Source organism: Microtus pennsylvanicus, chromosome 7 (genome assembly GCF_037038515.1).
Source record: "Microtus pennsylvanicus isolate mMicPen1 chromosome 7, mMicPen1.hap1, whole genome shotgun sequence".
NCBI lineage: Eukaryota > Metazoa > Chordata > Mammalia > Rodentia > Cricetidae > Microtus > Microtus pennsylvanicus.
In genome coordinates, this window is record NC_134585.1 from 24,533,389 (window position 1) to 24,557,052 (window position 23,664).

At 46.5% G+C, this 23,664-nt stretch overlaps 1 protein-coding gene across 1 annotated transcript in view; it reads right to left on the bottom strand.

Annotated features, from left to right (window-relative positions):
• Positions 1-20,335: 20,335 nt before the first annotated feature.
• Positions 20,336-23,664, bottom strand: part of Sh3rf3 (SH3 domain containing ring finger 3) — a 264,667-nt gene continuing 261,338 nt past the window's right edge. The window contains exon 10 of the mRNA XM_075980221.1: positions 20,336-23,282. Coding sequence (XP_075836336.1) covers positions 23,114-23,282 — 169 coding nt within the window. The 3' untranslated portion in view covers positions 20,336-23,113. The remainder of the gene's footprint in view (positions 23,283-23,664) is intronic.

The window sequence follows — 23,664 nt, forward strand, 5'->3', positions numbered from 1 at the left end:
AATAAAGTCCTATTGTGTGGAGCACCACATACCTTGGTTACAATTTACAGAGAAAGCAAACCGGAAGCACAAATTATTACTTCCTTTCTTGGCAGCTGGCACAGCAACCTCTGGCAGCATGAAGTATGGCCTCAGGGAGGAAGCTTTCAGTTCAGATCCAGCACAAACCCTCAGAGTCTAGAGTATGAGCTTGTGCTTAGCAACAGGGAGTTGCTTCAACCTCGGGGAAGTAAGCAAGGCCAACAACAAAGGCCCATGTTTGTTAGGATTTTCTTGGACTCCCCCTTCAACAACTCAAAAGGATGTTTCTCACGTCTGCTCCTAGGGTTTTTGTTAGACAGTCTGATGTAAATGTCAGGTTTCTCTTGTCTTCTTGGGAGGCAGCAAGCCTTTTGTGTGGGGGCCACAAGAGGTCGCAGCAGTTGGCACTCACATATCCAAACTCTCTTCCCATTGGTCCTCGTTTGTGTTGTTTCCTAGTGTGGTCTTCTGAGTCCAAAGCAGAAACTCCATACATACAGTTGGGAGGCATAAACATAATACCATCGTAGGAACAGCTCCCCGAGCACATAGGAATTCTGGAGAGTTGAGTAAGATCAGAATCTGGCTAGGGTTTAAATTAAAAAAAAATCTCCCAAGTATGAGAACACCGGAGGAGACAGAAGCTGGGCTTGTTGCTTAGGGATCTGAGAACACGTTCAGTTTAAGTCTCTCTCTGCGCCTGCCTCCAGGTAAAGAGAACTCTGATGCCAGGTTGAAGATGGAAGACAGGAAACCTACAGCCTGTAAGACCCTTGCTTCCGGTTGGGCCTCTGGCTTGCTCCTCTGCAAGTATTGAGGCATCTTAGTTGCACACCCTAAGGCTGCCATGCTGCTTTGGGACCTCAGTTCACTGTGTTGGGTACTGAGAACACTAAGATAAGGGGAGGGTACCCCAGGATGTGGCTGTGGTGAGAGCTTGGTCTGCTAGTTGTAGCTGTTTTTACTCTTTACTGTTTTGGGGGCCTGCCGCCCAGCTCCCAAATAAATACATGGAGGTTTATTCTTACTTAGGAATGCCTGGCTTTAGCTTGGTTTGTTTCTTGCCAGCTTTTCTTAACTTAAATTATCCTGTCTACCTTTTGCCTCTGGCTTTTATCTTTCTCTTTTCTATATACCTTTCTTCTTTCTCCATGGCTTGCTGTGTAGCTGGGTGGCTGGCCGCCGATGTCCTCATCTCTTTTGCTTTTTCTTTTTCTTGCTCCCCGATCCTCCTACCCCCAGGTTTCTCCTCCTATTTATTCTCTCCACCGGCCAGCCCTGCCTATCTTTTTTCCTGCATTGCTAATGGCCGTTCAGCACTTTGTTAGACCAATCAAGTGTTTTAGCCAGGCAGAGTAACACAGCTTCCCAGAGTTAAACAAATGGAACATAAAAGAATGTAACACATCGTTGCATCATTAAACAAATGTTCCACAGCATAAACGAATGTAACACATCTTAGAAGAATATTTTACAACAGCTAATGACACCAATACTCCTGGAATTGGTCATGTCATTTGCTGCCCTAGGCTTTCCCTGGGATACAGAGGGCACAGGCCACAGCCTCCAGAAGCCTCCCCTCTTTTCTCTCTCATGATGCTTTAAGTATGTAGTCTCTGCTTTGGATTCAGAAAAACATGTTACAAAACATAATCTGGAAGGGAATGTTGTAGTATTTGACTACCAGAAGAGAGAAAGATATGTTTATAAATGTGCATATGTTTAACCATAGATGTGATGTGTGTTACAGGTAGGATACATGTCCGTGAGGGTGTGTACATGCATTCTATATGTGCCACAGGTAGGATGTGTATGTTTGCCATGCCCAGTGTGATGGGTCAGGAATAATTGAGCCTGGATGCGGATGACTTTATCTGCTCTGCATGGGCTTTTCTGTGGAATGTAACTCCAGGGACCCAGGGTAAATGGCCAGGAAGCAGGCTAAGGAAGGCAGGTGAGACAGTGCTGGGAGGATGCTGTAGAACTAGGGCAAAGCGAGCCGTGTACCGAGAGTACTGCCCAAGCGAAAGTGCCATGTGAGCTACGGCCGACTTCTCCCTGCGTGACCAGCAGCCTCAGCGTTTACATGTGCCACAGTGCCAGGAGACCACTGGCAAACCCTTTATGTCAAGGTAGGCCCAAAGGATGCAAGGTGGGGTAGCCAAAAGTTACCTCGCCGAAGCCATCGTCATTGAGGGAGCATGTGGGGGAAGGGACTGGATCCTGTGAGGAGATGTGGGTGCCTCCAGGGTAGGGGCTTTAATTTATGGATGCTCCTGAAGCAAGGGCCTGCCTGCCAAGCTCCCATTCTGTATAGCCCAGGTTCTGATGTAAATTTCGTAAGGTCCCTGAGTCAACTCAGCCAAGCTTCTCCAGAGTGTCTAGTATGGAGGTGGAGACAGCAGGAGATAAAGCTGGACCTTGGGGGAAGAGATAAAGGAAGTACCCTGAAGTATCTGGGCACTTCTGGCTAGCCTCTGAAAAACAGGGATAATATTGGTAATCAAGGAGCCTGGGACTGGCGGGATTGACCTGATCGACTGCTGAAAGCTATATTTTTGGCTTTAGGGAGAGGGTCATGGGAGGATTTCAACACTAAGAACAGTTCAGATGCGAGAGTGCTGAAGCCCACACAGTGTAGTGGGGGCTGCATCAGCTGTAGCAGGAGGAGGGGGTGGGTCATAGGCCAGGTCCAAGGGAAGACTTTCTAAAACAGCAGATGGTTGCCGCTGAGCTGGGACAGGGAAGGCAATGAGGGCCACCCCTCACAGCCAGTTGTGATGTCAGATGGGTGTCCCACAGTTACAAAAAAAAAAACCCAATTCCCCCCCCCCCCCCAAAACTCTACTGGAAGTTTATCGCTGTGCTGAATGTGGTCCCTCTCTGTTCAAGACACCAGCTGGCACCAGGTTCAGTTTCTGCCCCCAGAAGAGAGGCCATGTCCTCCCACCCCCTCCCCAGCCTGACCCCCAGCAGTGGAACAGCAGGGGCAAGGTCAAAGATCAGTGGCTCCTATATTCTTCCTCTTGGTCAGGACTGAGTTTGGCAGCAGTCAGGCCAACATGAGTATAATCTGGCCCCGGGACTGTGGCCACATTGCCTGGAATAAGGCCTGGAGACTCGGACCTCCTTGTCTGGTCTTTGCTATGAGGCCTTTCCAGCCAGGGAGGCAGCGCTGAGACACCTTTCTCGCTGCTGGTGGTATGGTAGACCAATCATCTCAGCCTGGAGACAGCCCCAAGAATGGAAGGGCTGGCACGGGGGCCACTGCTCCTCCTGCAGGGCGGAGACTGGGGAAAGCGCTTGAGTCTGCACAGGTGCAGCAGGGGAAGGCGCTGCAGGCAGTGCGTTCTCCCAGCTTACCGGGCTCTTGTCTTTTGAGGATGGCCATTATCTTAGCTCCCAAGAGCTACAATCTTGCCTGCTATGAAGGCTCTTAGAACTCTCAACTGCTGTCCAGGTCCTCTCACCACTTTCAGCAAGGACACAGTTGCCATGTCCCAGCAATGGGCAGCTCTTCCAGTGGCTTCCCATTTATATCATCTATTCCCTATGCTGCCATCAGAGGGCGCTCCAATACCCCAGATGTTGATAAACTCCACCATAGAGCCTATTCATTTTAAAAATTTCCTTTTATGCTCCCCACTCCAAAAATTCAAGGTCTCTTATTTTTCAATTATTTTTAGACATGCATACATTTATAACTACAACCTACTGCATTTATTTAGTGTTGCTGCCTTGTGTTTAGGGCTGGCCTCTGGGGGTTGGATAACCTATTGGGGTTTGTCCCTGGAGAAGACGGATCCTCTCTCTCTCGGCAACATTAATTGCAGTAGCTCTTCATCTAGAGCAGTGGTCTCAAGCTCCCTAATGCTTCGAACCTTACTACAGCTCCTCATGTTGTGCTGACCCCCAACCATTTCGTTGCTACTTCATAATTGTAATTTTGGTACTGCTATGAATCATAATGTAAGTCCCGGATATGCAAGCTATCTGATAGCAACCCCTGGGTTGACAACCGCCGTACTAGGGGCAGTTGCTGTTGCTATAGTCCAGGGGCTGTTTAGACAACTCTGTTGCTGATTTCCTGGGTGCTGCTTTCCTGTGATAGACAGAAGACATCTCTCAGCAGATGTCCTGGTCCCCTGTCCTCTTCCGATTTTCCTGCTCCCTTTGCTTCAGCTCTCCCTGAGCCTCTAGGTGTAGTGACTGTGTTGTGGATGTGTAACCTCTAGGTGTAGTGGTTGTGTTGTGGATGTGTAACCTCAGGTGTAGTGGTTGCGTTGTGGATGTGTAACCTCAGGTGTAGTGGTTGTGTTGTGGATGTGTAACCTCAGGTGTAGTGGTTGCGTTGTGGATGTGTAACCTCAGGTGTAGTGGTTGCGTTGTGGATGTGTAACCTCAGGTGTAGTGGTTGTGTTGTAGATATATAACCTCTAGGTGTAGTGGTTGCGTTGTGGATGTGTAACCTCAGGTGTAGTGGTTGCGTTGTGGATGTGTAACCTCAGGTGTAGTGGTTGTGTTGTAGATATATAACCTCTAGGTGTAGTGATTGTGTTGTGGATGTGTAACCTCAGGTGTAGTGGTTGCGTTGTGGATGTGTAACCTCAGGTGTAGTGGTTGTGTTGTGGATGTGTAACCTCAGGTGTAGTGGTTGTGTTGTGGATGTGTAACCTCAGGTGTTGTGGATGTGTTGTGGATGTATAACCCCTAGGTGTAGTGGTTGTGTTGTGGATGTGTAACCTCAGGTGTAGTGATTGTGTTGTGGGTGTATCACCTGGGGTTGCTCACCCCACAGTCAGTTGATTTCCGCATTTTGATCTGTTGTGACTTCCCGTGGTGGTCTCTATCTTGGTGAGGGGGGGATCTGTAAGTTTAAGGAACCCTGTTTAGGTTGCAGGTAGATATTCTAGTGGCCTAGTGGCAGCAGCCATTTCCCATCTTGGGTTCATGAGTTCTGCAGCCACGGGTAATACACTGGGTTTGCAGTACCTGGCACGCACCGTCTCCTGCTGAGTGGGTCATCCAATGAGATGGCTGTTGGCTAGCCTCAACTGTGAGTGCCACTATTGTACCCTTGGGTATTTCTCACCATGTGGGGTATTGTTATGGTTTGTAGGATTTATATCCTTTGGGATAGCTTGAGTCTATTTTTTTTAAATAATTTTTCTTTATTCTCGAGAATTTTTATTTAAGCATATTTTATCAAACTTTGGGTCACAACCTGTGCCCCATGTCAGGTTCAGCCACCTGTCTTCAATAGCCAATAAAAAGAACCAGATTGTAAGTGGGAAGCAGGAAAAGGAGAGCAACTCAGTGTGGGCACGTTGGAAAGATAGTCAAAAGGATTCAGCAACCCCCTTATGTCTGTCTTCCTAGTCCTGAGCTGAGATCAAAATTTAACTAGAGGGCCAAGGATATGTATACCTGAGCGATCCCAGTTGAGGGCCAGTCCTTGTCACCACTGACCCATCCTCGTCTGGGCTTCAACCTCATCCTGTCAGGCGCTCTGACAAGCTCTTAGAGCAGGGCTTCTCCAGGAGACAAGTTCCTCCTCTAGCTGGGGCCTCTCCTTCTGCCAGCAGGAGCTTCCTGCGGAAATTCCTTTTGTTTAGGTCCATTTATTGCTTTAATAGTCCGATAATCAGATGGAGACACACACACACATGTCTTTACCTTCCTCTGCCAGGCTAGTTACTCACACAGTGAAGTATGGCTGCATTCACCGCATTAGCCTCCTCCAACTCGCTTCAGGTCCCTAACACCGTTCCTTCCCAACTTCATGTCTCCCATTGTTTTCTTGAGAGCCCAGTGAGTTCAATAGAGTTGTCTACATGTGCAGGAGGCTGGGGTCACATGTAGTGCATGGGCAGCCCACGAGTGGGAGTGTTCTCAAAACTAAACAGCCTCTCTTCCTGAGCAACTATCGATGCTGCCAATCGGTCCTTATCAAGGGGTGGGGCGTGGAAAGCACGATTCACAGTGGCTGAGCCTTCATACATCACTTAACAAACAAGGCACTTCCCAACAGATGTGCCCACAGGCCACCCGATTCATGTAAGCCTTCATTCCGACTCCCTTTTTATTTTCTAAGATTTTTTAGATTATAATTTAATGGTATTGCTTTTCCATTCCCTTTCCTATCTCCAAATCCATACAGCAACATGCTCCTCCTTGATTGCTTTCAAATTCATGGTCCCCTTTCATTTAATTCTTGGTACATATGTATTGCTAAATATATAAACACAGTCTGCTCAGTCTGTGTAATGTCACTTGTATGTGTGTGCTTTCAGAGCTGAGCAATGGTATTGGATGTCTACAAGGTGTGCCCTTCCTGGGCAAGACTTATTTCACTCAGCCAAGTTCTCCTCGGTTGTGTCGAGATTACAGTTAATATAAACCAACAAAGTATAGAAGCATATCAAAAGAATAAGGATAGATTCGAATTTTTCCTTTTCTATTTATGTTCCCTTTATTCCTTTCTCTTAATTGCTCTTCAAGAACTATAGTAAGTAAGTGGAGGGAGCGGGTACAACTGTGCTGCTCATAATTTTAGAGAAAATGCTTTCTCAGTCCTGTTCTGCTTAGTATTATGTTGACCAGAGAGAGGTCTGTTATGGAAACCCTTCTATTAGGGTATTTTATTTTTATTCTTAGCTTCTTCCGGGCCTTTATCATTATAAATAGGATGCTGAATTTTGTCAAAGATCTTTTTAGTTCATATTAAATTGGTCATGTGATTTCTGTCTTTGAGTCAACCTATGTGGCATATTTATTAATTTCACCTATTGAGTCATTCTTGCATACTCAGAATGAAAGCCACTTGGTTGTATTATATGATTTATGAGCATGCTGGTGAGCTTGATGAACAAGTACTTAGAAATTTGCATCAATGTTCATTAGTGAAATTAGTCTTTCATTTTCTCTTTTTGTTGTATCTTTATCTGGCTTTGGTATCCAGGTAATACTGGCTTTGTAGAATGCATTTGGATCTTTAGGTAATTCCAATTACACCCATTGGTTCACCAAGCCAGAGAGATGAAATAATTTCTTTGTTCTATCATGGTCATCTTTATCTAATAATAAATAGAAATAAACTCTTCAGGAAAAGTCACACGCAAGCAGGGCGTAACAGACCCAAAGGTGAGTTTGGGAGGAGCAATTGCATTGCCCCTGCGTAGGTAATATGTGATTGAAGTTAATGCATTTGAGGGTGGAGCGTCTGTGGGGCATTATTGATGTGACCTAGGTCTGGGATGGCTAATCTTGGCTGTCAGTCAAGTTGTTCTGGAATCAACAAAACACAGATGACTAGGGTACCTGTGAAGGACTTTCTTCACCGAATCGTTCCAAGTCGGAAGAGTCCCCTTAAATCTTTGCCGCACCTTTTGGTGGGAGCACACACACAAGAACACCGGAGAAGGCAGTTTTGCTCTTTGCCTGTGTGCCCTCACTCTTGCTGATAAACCCATCATACTGCTACTGAGGCAGTCCTTCCTCCACTGATGTTAGGACCTACTTCTTCAGGATCCAGTGTAGACTGAAGACCTGCAGCTCTCTGGAATCCCCTGGGAGTCCAGCACCAGGTCGGGACTGCTGAGACATCCAGTCTCTCGGACTGAACTATTACTGGATTCTCGGCCTTCCTGTTGGACCTCAGCCTGTGAGACGCAATAATAAATCTCTTTATGTATATATTCACCTGTCAGTTCTCTTCCTTTCCAGAGCTCTGGCTAATCCAACAGTCTTTTTGGTGGAGTAGGATGCTGTAGAAGCAGAGGCATTGCTCTTGTTGTAGGTGATGAGATATACAACTGATTCTATGCTAGCTCAAGTTGCAGTGTCCGTGGTAGTGGTGGTATCTCCAGGATGACTTTCTACTAGGTAGAATGGCACACTTCCTGACGAATGGGGTCTACCATGCTAGTTAGCTAGAGCTGCCTCTCACATGGTTGAGGAGCAGAGAGTATACTGTAGAAAGCAGCCTATGTGGAGGAAGTAGCACTGTAAGGGGCATGAACGGAACCATTGGCACTGCTAAGGGTGATGAGCTGTGCACCTCAGGTGGAGTTGGCTTCCCAGGAAGAATGCCCCTGTGTAGACAGGAAATTATAACAAGGAGAAAGGAAATAGATGATCTCTTCTGCACAAGTCTCTGAACTAACGGGAAATCAGTCTGTCGTGTCCTTTCTTCCAGCTGGAGGTAAATCAGAGAGTACGATCAGATCTCCACTAGAGAGCCCCTCCTGGAATCTCAACCTGTTTAAAGAACAATGAGGAGAGAGAAAATAGGGAAGACTGAGAACGAGAGAGCCCGAGAGAGGTTAGGTTTAGTGCCCAGGATATGGGATCGGACAGCACTGTGTTCGCCTGAGAGGGAAGGAGGAAGTTAATTCGCCAGGGGCCTCAGGACTGATCGTCATTGTCTTTGTGAGATGAGGAGGCTTTGGCAGACTGAGTTAGACCCACATGCATATCAGGTTTATAGAGTGCTAAGGCAGTTAAGAGGGGAAGGAGAAAGGAAAAAGTAGACAAAGGAGCCTGTCCAGTTACTCAACAGTAAACGCGTTGGAGGTCCTCGGGGGGAAAAGAAGAAGAAGCCAAATGTTGTGCTAAGAAGGTTCTGGAGTGTGTCATAGCTAGAGCCCAGGAATGCTTGAAAGACGATGCCCAAAGACGGTTCACCAAAGGGATGAAGAAGTACAGTTGATCACCATTGTCTGCTTACAGCTCTGGAGGAGAGAGATCTCATGGGGTGAGAATTGCCCTAGCCATGAAAAGATTTATTTGAGTGTGTGTGTCTATGCCATAGTCACGTGTCTATATGGGGGACCCTTTAAGGAGGCTGGGAAATGTCCTGAACTACAGTTACTGAAGACTCTGAAATTACCTGCCATGGATTCCGAGTTGCTGGATAGGGAAGCCCCCCCCCCCCCCCCCCCGCTTCCTCCCTACCCCCGGTAGAGACTATTTCCACTGCTCAGAACTAGGTGATAAGACCTTATTGCTGAAGACACTGCATTCCCTAAGTAAGGAGATTGATTGAGGCCTCCTCTGGGCTCAAAGGGTACCCGCATATAGACACATGGCTATAGCATAGACACAGGGCTATGGCACACACACACACACACACACACACACACCCCACTTGGGTACTGAGCTGCACACACCTTCACCGCTGGTTAGCTTTTGTGTGCTGAAGGTGCCATGCAGGTTGCTGAGAGAGAATTGTTGCCAGTCATCCTGGGAGGCTGTGGACATGCCATGTCAATACTATCAACGTGAAAGGCCTCTACGGATGTAATAGTAGCCTAGTTCCTATGGGTACAGTCAGTTATTTTCCAGTTGTACTCAACACCCGCTCCACAGGAAAGAACCTGGGTTCAGTCCTGAAGACCACAATTTAAACAAATAAGCAAAATAAAAATATAAAATAAACCCAAGCCACCTGCGACTAGGGAGATTGGTGTCTCTGGTGACACTTTTGCTTGTCTAAATGCATATGCTATGCCCATTAAAATGCTTTCTAAATATTTACATTTACACTCATAAATGATTACTGCTCTATCAGCCTTGATCAGGGAAGCGTCTGTCCCAGTGGGTGATGGCTTCTCTGGTGACACACATCCCTGGTCACACTGTTGAAAGTCAGTGACTTGCTGTGGACTGCCAGCCCAGAAATCACCCCTCAATGAAAGAAAATCACCATGCATCTATAACACTCCATCTGGGGCTCGGAAAACATTGTAAAAAGGCAGAGGAAAGAATGCAGGAACTGGAGGGAGGGAAGGGGTTCCGTCCTTTGAACAGGAAATGCCATTTCCATCTTAAAAGCAGGAGCTACGAGTGCCTGTGTGCAGCCCTCATGTGCTGGGGAGCGCGGATGTTTCTGTGTGGAATGGGGAAGGGAGAATTTTACAGGACGAATGGGCGCTCAGGGCATAGGAAGCCCTTTCCCCTTTAAGAATCTAAGTGGTCAACAGTGGCCTGGAGGGAGAGCCTTCTTTGGTGCAGCTGCGGTGCCTGATTTCTCCTCCATGCCCCTTTAAATAACTCCAGTTAGACTCCATGGCTCGCTAAGATAGACATGGGCAGGATCTTTCCCTTGGCCCTCATTGGCCTCTGTCTAGGGTGGACAGAAGTAGAAGTTCCTAGGGTTCCCCAGGAACCGCTGCAGTCAGTCTGTCTGGATATCATGAACTCTTCTGTTTCCTCTGGAGTTTTCAGATTTTTCACAGTATAGGTTTCAAAGTGTTTCTCTCAACGTGTCTCTGGATTTCATTGACATCTGTTGTAATGTCTCCTTTTCAACTCCAGGTTTATTAATTTACGGCTGCTCTCTTTGTTGTTTGATAAGTTTGGCTAAGAGCTTTTCATTTTGAAAGAGCCAACTATTTGTTTCATTGATTATTCTGTTCTTTTTAGTTTTTTTTCACTAATATGTCATGCGATCCTTTTTTCTTTCTATTGATTTTCATCTAGCCTCTTTACATGTTTCTAAAACTGTGAGCTGCATCATTAAGTTATTCATTTGAAATCTCTGAGTTTTTAACGTTTTTAATGCTTATAGTTTTAACTTTGCCTCTGAGAACTGCCTTTGCAATCAAGTTGTGTGGACTGGCTGGTTTTGTGTGTTCACTTGTCACAAGCCGGGGTCATCAGTGAAGAAGAAGCCTCAGCTGAGACACGTCTCCATGAGATCCAGCTCTAAGGCATTTTCTCATTTAGTGATCAGTGGGGGTGGGCCCAGCTCTTGGTGGGTGGTGCCATCCTGGGCTGATGGTCCTGGGTTCTGTAAGAAAGCAGGCTGAGCAAACCAAGTGAAGCAAGCCAGTAGGCAGCACCCCTCCATGGCCTCTGCAGCAGCTCCTGCCTCTAGGCTCCAGCCCTGTTCGAGTTCCTCTTTTGAATTTCCCCAATGATGGACTATGATGTGGAAGTGGATGCCAAATCGACCTTGTCTTCCTCAACTTGTTTTTTGGTCATGGTGTTTTGTCACAGCAATAGAAACTCTAACTAAGACAGAGATTGATACCAGCATGGTGGGACATTTCTGAGACAGACCTGACCATGGTTTGGGGAGGACTATGGAAGGACTGTGGAACTTTGGGCTGCTGTTAAGAGCTCTGTGGGATGCTCTGTGAGAGCTTGGAAGATAAGAATGTTGAGACCAGTGCAGAGGATGGGGGCCTGGCTTGTGAAGTTTCAGAGCCATTTGTTATTTTGAGTTAAGATCCTGTGGTTCTGGTCAGCTGGGGCGGAAGAATCAGCTGTGATGAACAAGATACCAGAACTGCTGAAGTGAAAGCTTTAAGTTACTGGGACACTTGACATGGGTCAGCCGGAGCTGAGAAATCAGCGGCACTGAGGTGAAACCTGGGGTGTGTTTTCTGAGGCCCAGAGAAGCGGTGTTCCAGAGGCTGCCCCAGTAGTGCTTCATGTTGGCAGCAGGACTTGGCAACACGTAAGAGCCACCCAGGTGGTACTGGTTTTGAAGGCACGAAGGGGTCATGGAGCACAGCTGAGACTTGGCACTGTGAGAGGCCAGGAGAGACCATTGGCGAAGATGCAGCCTTAGTGGCAGTTGAGGGCCCAGGATTGAAGGGGTCATGCAGAGAAATTGAGGCTTGGCACCATAAAGAGAGCCTATGGGAGGCTACTGGTGAAAGTCCGTATCGGTTGCAGCAAGGGACGCCAGCATTTTGGAGATGCCAGTACCATGGCAAGGCCACCACCAATGGTAGCAGTTGTGGAGTGGAGCCCGCTGGAGCCTAGAAGACACGTTGTGTGTCCTGCAGAAGGCAGAGCTGGAAAAGTGACCCAAGTCATTTGGAGGAGTCCAGAAAACTGTGAGTGAATTCCAGATAATTGACATTGAGTTATTTATACTGTTGGAGTTTGGTTTTGCTTAGTTCAGATTGTGATGATACCCTGTTCTTCTCTCTTGAAGAAGGCACTTAATTTTTGAATTTTAGTGGAGCCCACGGATGAAAGACTTGAGCTTTTAAAAGAGATTGAATATTTTAAAGAGACTGAAATTTTAATGTGCTTGAATTTGTAAAGACTGAGGCTTTTAAAGTTATTTATGATTTTAATGTGAGGCCTTTGCTGACTAAGGAAGGGTTGTTGCTTAATAGTGATGCTTGTGTGTCAAGTTGACAAGGGGTCGGTTGTACTGGCTGGTTTTGTGTGTCAGCTTTACACAAGGTAGGGTCATCAGAGAGGAAGAAGCCTCAGTTGATGAAATACCTCCATGAGATCCATTTTCTCAATTAGTGATCAATGGGGGGGAGGGCCCAGCCCATGGTGGGAGTTGCCATCCCTAGGCTACTGGTCCTGGGTTCTCTAAGAAGATGGACTGAGCAAGTCAGGGGAAGAAAGCCAGTAAGCAGCTCCTCTCCATGGCTTCTGTAGCGCACCACACCCGTCTGCGCTCTCTGCGCTACCATACAGTTCTTGAATCGGGCAAGGGGCTGGAGATTTAAAACACAAAGATTCACAGAGATACAGGTCATCCTTCATGACAGAATGCCCCTTTATTGTGTCCAGGGACAGCATAGATAGGGATCCTTAACTGATAGCCACACTCCAGCCAAACACACCAGAAACCACTCCCTTGTCATCAGGAATTCCTGAGGGTCTCGTGCTCAGAGCAGCTGTAGGCATTATAAGTTGTTTACCAGAAATTCAGGATCTGGGGCGGGGGGAGGGGGGTGTTTCACATATCCCAACAGGCTTCTGCATCAGATCCTGCCTCCAGGTTCCAGCCCCGCTTGAGTTCCTGCCCTGACTTCTTCCAGATAACCCTTTCCTCCCCACCTTGCTTTTTGGTCACGGTGTTTCATCACAGCAAGAGAAACCCTAACAAAGACAGTTGTGCTTTTATTTATTTGATTCTAGATCATTTTATATAGTGTCCCTGGATTTCTTTAATGATCACTGATCATTCAGAGGGCACTTTTCAATCCCCATACATTTGCGTAGTTTCTATAATTCCTGTCTTTATTGCACTGTGATCTGATTAGGTTCCAGAAGCTTACTCTTCATTTAGGCTGCATTTGTCAGGACTTGCTTTGCACTAACTACAAAGGGAACGAGCCGACAGTGGACAGAGGTGACTGATACAAACTTAAGCAGATATTAAGGCTGATGTCAGATATGGCAGGACAGGCTCACATTAGATACTTCTTTTGCGATGTCTATCAAGAAAGCATGGCCTGAGCCTAACGTGAGGAAACACAGTGGACTCACACTACAAAATGAAAGCCTTCGCTATTTAAAGCTGTGGAGGATAACAAAGACTGAGAAGGAGACAGAAGAGATAGCAATTAAATACCATAGCCATTAGATTCTGGGTCGGAAAGGAGCCAAAGACCTGGGGGGGTGCAGCTGGCAAACTTTCACGGCGTCCTGATGCTGGCGTTTTCTTTGGATAGTGCAGGTGTGGTTATTCAGGAGCGTGGCCTTATTTTTCGGGGAGGACAGGAGTATTTAGGAGTGGCAGCGCCTCAAGCGATTGAGAGAAGGACTGGCCGCAATAGAGGGAAACAACCTGGCAAATGTGAGACAGTGGCAGCTGCAGCGTTTGGTGCAGGGATGCAAGGCCACACGGCTGTCACACGCACAACGCAGCATTTGGTGCAGAGATGCAAGGCCACACGGCTGTCACACGCACAACGCAGCATTTGGTGCAGGGATGCAAGGCCACACGGCTGTCACACGCACAACGCAGCATTTGGTGCAGGGATGCAAGGCCACACGACTGTCACACGCACAACGCAGCATTTGGTGCAGGGATGCAAGGCCACACGGCTGTCACACGCACAACGCAGCATTTGGTGCAGGGATGCAAGGCCACACGGCTGTCACACACACAACGCAGCGTTTGGTGCAGGGATGCAAGGCCACACGGCTGTCACACGCACAACGCAGCATTTGGTGCAGAGATGCAAGGCCACACGGCTGTCACACGCACAACGCAGCATTTGGTGCAGGAATGCAAGGCCACACGGCTGTCACACACACAACTTTCTCTAGGCTCCCAGGTTAGTCTTTAAAGGGTGTGTGTGCACAAGTGAGCGTGTTTGCATTTTCAATCTCTGCCGAGTTTTACACCAGCAACTGCTGCTGCCATTTAAAAACATCACGTCTGCCTGTAGACTGCCTGCCTTTCTGATAAGAACATGTTTTGCTAAGAGGAGCACTTTAATGCTAAAAGTGAAAAAAAAAAGGCTCTTTTGTCCTGGTGAATTTTATGTCAACTCTAAGAAAGCAAAGCTATCTGGGAGGAGGAGTCTCAATTGACAAATACCTCCATCACTTTGCCTGTAGGGTATTTTTTTGATTAAGGATTGCCATGGGAAGACCAGCTCACTAGTAGTGGTGCCGCCCCTGGGCAAGTGGCCCCGGGCTGCGTAAGAAAGGAAGTGCCTTGCCCCCATGCCATGCTCAGCTTCCTTTCTTACGCAGCCCGGGGCCACTTTAATGCAGTGTTCCTCCATGGCTTCTGCATCAGCTCTTACCACAGGTTCCTGCTCTGTCTTTACTTCATCAACTACTCTAAACTCTAAGGTAAAATAAACTCTTCCCCCACAAAAGACTTGTTTTGTGGCTTAAATTTTAGAGAAATTTGAGAGGAGGGCTCCATTGGTTGCTGAGAAGGTCATGTGTTCATAGATGTTGGTGGAATATTCTGTCAAGCTCACTGTACTGTGAATTTTAACTCTGAAGATTCTCTGATTTATTGACTGGATGGTCTATCTACTGATAAACATGGTATTGAACTCATGTACTATTAAGGTATTTGTGCCTTTGTTTTTCTTCATTTCCAATACTGTTCGTTTCATGAAATTGAATGCTTCAGCAATTGGTGCATATAATGTACTTAGAATTTTATTATTTTAGTAGATTTTTAACTGTGGTCATAAGTAGTAGCCTTCTTTATCTCCTCTGGGTAATTTTGGTTTGAAGTATACTTTATCACATATAAAGCGTAGCCATTCCTGTTTTATTTTAGCTTCCGTTTGCTTGGCTTACTGACCTGTAGTCTTTGACCCTTACTTCGTATGTGTCTTTACCAGTGAGGTGCATTTCTTACATACAACAAATATTTGAGGTTTGTGTTTTATCCAATAAGCTAATATACATTTTCTAGTTTTATTGTGTGTATATGCATGGTTTATGTGCGTGTGTGTAGTGTGTTTGTGTGTGCACATGCATGAGGTCAGAGGAAAACTTCCTCTGGTGTTCTTTCATCTTTACCTGGGTTTTGGGGGCAAACACAGGTTTTATCCATTAATCTGCATCTTCAGATAGAATTAAGCCTATTTACGTGTAGTATACTGAGAAGGGTCTGCTGATTTCTCTGATTTTTTGCTGCTTCTCTTTCTAGTTTCTAGATTGTTGTTTGTTCTTTCCCCCGTCTCCTGTGTAATAGATGCTAGCTAGTTTGCTGAACTAGATGTGGTCATTTCTCTTCTGGTTTTCGTTTCATTTATTCTCTCATGAAATTTATTCTTTCTTGTACTCTCATGGTTGAGACTGTTTCCCTTTCTCTTCCGTGAAACTTTTCCTCTGTATAATGGAGATGATAAAAACCATGCTCAGGGGATGATGAGATGGCTCTCACGTTGCAAGTGTAAGGACTTGTTTGGACCCCCAGAACCACGCAGAACTGCCAACACACAGCACATACCTGCAAGCCCAGGGCTTCTGTGCTGAGAATCCTCAGAAGCTCACAGGCCTGCTAGCACGGCGTATGCCATGGTGAATAATAAGAGATTCTGTCTCATACAAGGTGGAAAGCAAGGATTGACACCTGAGGTTGTCTCTGCCCTCCACATGTGTCACTGTTCATGCGTGCCTGCACACATGCACACACACGGACACACATGGGCACATGGATTAAATAAGATAATATATGTAATTTCTAGGTAAAGAAAAACTTTAAATATAGAGGTTTCTTGTTTCACGATAGGATTACGTCCCAGTCAAACCATAAGCTGAAAATCTGATCATTCAAATATACATGAAATGTAAGCAGCCCAGCACACCGCAGCATTGGTTGTCTCCCTTGTATTGCAGGGTTGATGGAGCTACAACTTTATGTGACTGCTTAACAGCAAAAGAGAGGGTGAGACTGTGTATTTCTCACTCCAGAAAAGACCCGGATTAAAAACTTGAAGTATGATTTCTACTGAATGTATTGCTTTTTCATGATAGTAAAATTGGTAAGCCACTGGTTCAACCACCATCATGACAGGGACCATCTGGTAAGTCTCCCCTCCATTCATTGGAAAAGCTCACAGGGGCTTCCTGGAAAAGCTCACAGGGGCTTCCTGCCCAGGCCTTTGGCATGCATACTATGGATGCTTCTGGCCAGTTTGGCTCCCTTCCTCAGAAACCCTCTCAGTGACACTTTAGTTATTCATGACATTAATCACCTCATTCCATGTCTCTGTGGCTTGCTGAGGACAGTGGTCCTCATGGTTCATTGCTCCACACGGTAGTGCCTCTTGTGACCTTTTGTTGTGAGGTTGAAATGAAGGGTAGACACATCATACTGGTGTCAGTCAGAGGCAGGAATGCGACTTCCCCTCACAAAACTTATAAGGACTTAGAGCTTCAATGGACAGCTTCATTCATTGATGGGTAATGAAAATTGTCTTTTTCTTTATTTTTCTTTCATATAATAATACTTCCCCTTTCGCCCAGGAGTCACTGCTCCTCTCTCTCCTCTCAGAAAAGAGCAGGCCTCCCAGTGATATCAACCTAACAGCGTAACAAGATACATTATGACTAGGCACAAATTCTCATCTCAAGGGTGGGCAAAGCAAACCAGTAGGAGGAAAAGAGTCTCATGTGCAAGTGAAAGAGTCAGAGACACCCCCCCCCATTAGGAGTCTCACAGAAACCCCAAACCAAACAACCACAGCTTGTGTTCAGAGGATCTAGCGTAGATTGCCACGTCAGTGTCTGTGAGGCCCCATGAGCCCTGCTTACTTGAGTCTGTGGGCTGTGTTCTGGTATCCTCGACCCCTCCAACTCCTACAATCCTTCCTTCCCCCTCCCAAGGACTTCCCTAAGCTCCGCCTAATGTTTGGTGTGGGTCTCTGCATCTGCTCCCACCAGCTGCTGGAGGAAACCCATCTGATGAAGAAATGTCTCTTCTACTGAATGGTTTAAGGGCCCCAACCAGGTTCACTGTGTTAAATTATTTTGCTAGTTGCTTTAGTGAGTGTGAGGGTTTGTGCACATGCTTTTTTGAGTTTGAGTATGAAATGGCATTGGTCCCTAGGGGTTTACCTTTCCCTTCTGTCTTACAAACAGCTCTGGTAACTTTCCAGGCAGTTTTTTTCCCCCAGATACTCTGGCATACACAGTCTGTTTCTTCTGGGCCTCTGCTTCCCACACCAGTACTTAGTTTATTATGACCACATCTCTTTAATGATGAGACACACTCTCAGATGATGGGCTATGTTGTTAGGCGGTCGTTTTTCATTGTGTTAGCACCACAGACCTGGACAGCAGAAGTCAATTACTCAATCTGGCCTCTTGAAGAACTCATAAAAGGTAAGCAGATTTATGAATTGCCATCAGCATATACTACGTAATGTCTTAGTAAACTTGTAAGTAGGTACACAAGCTGGGAACAGTCATGTACTAACAAGTGTGGCATCCTGCACATACTATAACATGTGTTAAACTGACAGTGTGGTAAATATCAGCATTACCACCTACACTTGAGAAATACATTGTATTAGGCATTGGGAAGACTTTGTTGTCGCTAGGTGACAAGAATTCCTTGGCTCCGTTATAATCTGCTGGACCACTGTCATCTAAGCAGCCTTCCTTTGTTGATACATCATCACATAGTTAATGCATTGCTATACTTATTTAGAGGCTGTGGACCAGCACCCAGAATTTAAAAATGTGAGTCCACCTGAAGTTGGACAGTCGGACTGTAGTTGAGGTCGTAGGCATCTGCGACAGTTATTAATCTCCTATGTTAGCTGCTTATCCAGCCCACCAAGGTGAGGGTCTCATTCGTGCAAGGCAGACACAGCATGTCCCCCGCTGCAGTATCCTGTCCACATACTACCCATGCTGGGTTACTTGCTCCTATACAATTCATATAATTTTCATGGCAAGATAAAAGGACTCTTTGCCATGTGTTGTATGCATGTGCGCATCTCTAGTCCGTCCAGCTGTCAGCATAACCTAGAGTTTTCCCAAGGCGTCTCAGTCAGGAAGTCACCTCCATCAGATTGGCTTCTGAGCATGTCTGTGAGGCATGTTCTCAGTTGGAAATGGATGTGAGAGGACCTGGAGCTCCGTGGATGGTGCCATCTATGGATCGTATAGGAAAGCTAGTTGAAATGGTTTGTCCATTGTGTGATGTCTCCTTGTTGAGAGGTGAGGACACCACTTCTCTGTGGGTGTTAGGACAAATATTTAAAATGGAGTTAGGGATTATGCTAGTTCACTAAAGTGGCAGTTACAGGTTCACCTCTGAGAACCAAGACTTCACTAGTCCCCGGCAGCTGGCTATGTGTCCAGTACCAGGCATGATTTCCCTCTTGTTGAGTGGGTCTGAGCTGCAATCAGAGAGCTGTTGCTAATGACCAAGGTATGAATGCCGCTACTGACCCCTTAGGGTTGTTGTGCCGTGCTGGTCATTGTTGTGGCTCATAGGCATCATAGCTGGGTGGGACTATCGGTTATGTCCCTCCTCTGAAGCTCCCGTGTCACCTTCTGGTACTATGAAAGCCAGTCCTTGAGGAGGCTTTCAAAACAGTTCTTGCTCAGGGGCCTCTGGGTCCCGTGTTGGATGCTGAGAGAGGGAGAAATAGTCTTCTTCAGAGAAGAGCACACCAACTGGCTATCCACTACCAGATGGTCAGCCCTGAGGACATAACCCAACTAACATTATACACGTTATAGTTATATATCTAGGAATGTATATATATGTGCATATATACATACATATACATATGTCCATGTAACAACAATGAGCCATGACTTTGGAGGAGAAGCAAGGAAGGGCCTATGGGAGGGTTTGCACAAAGGAAAGGAGAGGAGGGAGGAAATGATGTAATTACGCTCTAATCTCAAATAAGAACAGAAATAATTTTAAAAAAGTAGAAAGCTATCTAAGCAAGCCAGGGAGAAAAAGCCAGTAAGCAGCACTCCTCCATGGTCTCTGCTTTAGTTCCTCCGTCAGTTTCTGCCTCGAGTTCTTGCTCCAATTGTGACCTAGAATTGTAAAATAAAATCAACCCTTTTCTCGTTTGTTTAGGTCCTGATGTTTTTCACAGTAACAGAACACAAAGTGGGGCCACATCTTGGCTGAGAAGCCAATCAAAACTTTGTTTTAGGGGTACGTCCTGTCTCGGACACTTCTGCTAGCCTACCTGTCTGCCTGGTGTGGGGCAGACCCGCCTTTCTCCTGTCTCCCTGTCTCTTCTCTTCCCACCCTGTGCTCCAGGACACAACTCTTCATGGCTCACGCATCTGAGGGCCAGAGAGAAGAGCAGAGCTAGAAGTCTGCCCTCGTCTATACTAGGCAATTCCGGATGACAAGGACTTTAGTAAGTCTGTATACTCTGGAAGGGAACTAAAGAGACCACAACTCCTTGCCACAGTGGAAGCTATGGTTGCTTCTTATTGTCTGACTAGTTGACATCCAACACGTGCTTGGGTGATCATGTTCAACTTCACTGCTGGTCATTTATTGGGTTCCTCAGTGCCCCTGATTTACGTAGAGCCCATGTCTCCCTGAAGGAGAGAAGGTGACAAGTATGAGCCTTGGGGCTGACTTGGGCATGTAGGCAATTCTTGCATGGCGGTTTGAATGAGAATGGCCCCACCCCTGGCTCATATATTTGAATGTTTGATTCCCAGTTGGTGAACTGTTTAGGAGGGCTTAGTTGGTGTGGCTCTGTTGGAGGAGGTGTATCATGGCAGGTGGACTTTGAGGTTTCAAAAGCCACACCAGGTTCAGTCTCTGTTTCTCTGCCTGCAACTGGCAGATCAGATGTGAGCATTCAGCTTCTGCTCCATTACCACGTCTGTGTGCCTGCCTGCTGCCATGCTCCCCACCATGATGATCATAGATTAATCCTCCGAAATTGTAAGCGAGACCCCAATTAATGCTTTCTTTTATAAGATGCCCTGGTCATGGTGTCTCTTCACAAGAATAGAACACTAAGACAGCTCTCTCAACTCTGTCCCATCCAGGGCCTGAATCCCGCCCACTCTCAGGCTCACATCTGCCCCAACTGCATTGTTCCCACTATTGAGACACACAGCCTCTCCATGGTCATGTTTATTTAAAGACTCAGAAACACAGGCATCATAGTTTGCCACTACTGTCAATTCATCCAAAATTACAGACTGACATTGGTGTATAATAGAAACAATGTGGGGTTGGGGACATGTGCTTGCACGCTTGTGTGTATGTGTGTTGTACAAAGTACAAGGGCTTCCGTGTCTACTGGAATGGTTTTGGAGTGCCCAGCCTTATATTCACACCCCACCACAGACCATCTTGTCTTATCTCTCTTGTTCCTTCCTTCAGTCTTCTTGGGGCTGGACTGTCCTGTCTCCATGGTGACCCTCAATCTGAAGGGCTGAGAACTATTCAAGGAAAACCACCTGGCCACCAAATGCCATTGTATGAGTAAGAAGCACATGCCACTGGCCAGGATAGAAAGTGAAGTTTCTAGATGGGCTGCTGGCTTCACAGTTTGGTAGCCAAGACATGTGTCCTCAAAGGTACACCAGGAAAGGTACCTCTTTTTTGTTCTGGACTGTGGAATACATGATTTTGCAAGTTAAAGGGTTTGAGAGTATTCAAAATACTTAGACCATGGGGCTCATTGTGTATTTTTACGAGCCCCACCTTGGAATGAGTCCTAGGGCCCTGTTTCCCTCCCAAGATAGTTCCTGTGTAAACCCAGGACTTTGTTAGGAGAGGGTCCCCCTAGTGTTGTCCAAACCTTGCTACTTTCCTCAGCATTCTATCAAGCTGCTACCTCCTCACCATCACGAGAAAGGAGGACAGGTCAAAGTTGACCTGTTGACTCCAAGTCGATCTTGTTGAGGAGGGAAAAGGGGACTTTGATTGTCTGGAAACCAGAGTTAGCTCTGGCTCCACTAAAAACACGAAATATCCTGGTATACCTCCCTGGTGACAGCATGGATTTAACCATACACAGATCTGTGCACAGATGGGCAAGTAGTTTAGCAGTGGCAGTGACTAGAGACCTTGTGGTTGTCACTGACCCTGCACACAGGGACCCCTATGCCTAAGCTCATTGGTTCAGAACAGTTTTCTTATGTCCAGTAAGTCTACTATCATGGAGGAAGAGACTTTCCCTAGGCGTCAATGCTTTCATGTGGCGGTCACGCCTAGTTAAATCATAGCCTCAAATAGGAACGTTGAGGGTGAGTGGTCCTTATTTTATTACAGAAACTAGGGATAGCCCCTGATACCAAAGGCTGGCACAGGGCTGGGTGGTTTTGTAAAAAATGTACACAGAGGTTCACAGATTGATATTTTTGAGGTGAAAAAAGTGTTTCTAAGTGTGCCACTCATACCTCTTGGTGGCCACTCAGGGAACCTCCTGGGAAGCAAGCTGTTTCTCCAGTGAACTTTACAGGAAGGCCTCAGGGCCAAAGAAACCAGCCTGTTTCTTTTTCCAGTGTCCCCAGGCCCTGGAAGCCTGGAGTCATGAGCTAGACTCTTATTATCATGGTACCTTTGGTCTCTAGCAGATGGAATTTTGCCTGGCCTGATATGGGAAGTTACTTATTTTTTTAAATGGAGACAAAAACCTTTGCAAGGTAGTGATCTGAGCTGTTGTGAAAGCTGCATTTTGGCAGCAAGACACACTTTAAGAATGCTATTTTTAGCCATTCTCTCTAAAGCAATCAAAGGGAGCTTCAGGGGTCAGTGTGTGTGTGTGTGTGTGTGTGCTTTCCTGCCACACAAAAAGGCAGAATAAATTCCTCAAAACGTTTCCATTTTTTAAAAAATCATAGTCACTGCTACATAGACGGAGCATGTGGTTTAGGCTATTGCCAGCAGCTGGGAAAGACCCTCTCAGACTCCACGTGACCGTCTTGGCGGACTTTCTCCCTCACCTCATGGAAGCACCGGGCAATGTTTAGATTTTACAGACAGGAATTCCTCAATATGCTCCCAACTTCATATGGGAATATATAAAACTTTCCTTTGATGTTACCTCAATTTCTTTCCTCGAAGCTTACCCAAGTGATTTCTAGTTTTACAAAAATCAGCACCAGATGCATGAAAAATATGCAGCGTCTGACCTATTAGAAATATATAAAGTTTAAGACTTGTACGTTAAAAAGGTGCCGTAAGAAGGAAGCAATGCAGAGACAGTGGTGGCAAAACCAAAATGTGTTCCTTATCATCCTGGTAGGAGACAAAGCCATAAGGATTCTGTGGTACCCAACAGGACCCCACTGGACACCTTGGAGACTCAGAGCCCTTATGTCAGGCTCCTCAACCACAAATGCCCTGTGTGTGGGGCTTGATGGCAGGTGTCAGAGGTATATAGAGGAATGATGCCCAGGACAGCCGGGGAAGTTACTCTCCATTGCTGTCAGCCCTAGCACACGGCCCCACACTGCACCCAGGCTCCCAACCGTGCACCGACTAAGATTGCCTTAGCTGCTGGATGGCATAGTAGTGCATTTGTCTACGTGGGCAACTTTTTCTGTGGTACTGGTCACTGAGACTCATGGCATGATCTTGAAGGACACTCGTGTGCTTTCGATGAGGGTATGGCCGTCACAAGACGACATCCATATGTTACTTGAGGGTATGGCCGTCACAACCAAGACGGCATCCATATGTCACTTGAGGGTATGGCTGTCACAACCAGGATGGCATCCATATGTGCTTTCAACTAGGACTTCAAAACCGTGTCATCGCCCCAATCTGGCTGTTCTCGACAGGTGCTTTAGAAAGGCCCTGGGACCTAGGTGACAAGGCTTCCTCCTCACACAGTGCTTTCTTGGGTACCCTCTCCTGGAAGGCAGAACTGGACATGAGCAGTGGCCTTCAGAAGCTCTCCACAAAGCTGCCTGGGAAGAGGCCCGTGCGGCCATTCCGCTGCAGAGTCCCCTTGAACCAGCCGTCTTCATGTTTCTTGTGTACGAAGACGATATCACCTTCCTTTAGTTCAATCTCTGCTTCACTCTGTGGAGGGTAGGAGACCACCACACGGTACCTGGGAGGACAGAAGGAACAGCATGTGATGTGTGTGTGTGGGGGATCCTAGGTTATCCCTCTTGCGCCCTGGAGCCTACCCGCCACTTTGAGCTCTCTATCCCCTCTTCTCTCTGGGTAGGTTCTTACAGTGGGGGGTTACTTTGCACATTTTGTAAAATTATCTTTTTAAAGTTTTCCCAAAGCTCTTTAATTTGCCACTGAATCTCCCTTGGAACTGTTGGTCAGGGAGCCTCCCAGGTATCTAAAATAAGAGGCAATTGCCACTGCAGTTGGCTGCCACCAGAAAAGATAATCACATGCTCTAATTGTACGACATAGGAAAACCAGGCTGGAACTGATGTGGAAGCGTCTTCCCTATTGGCTAGCACTCAGTATTGCAA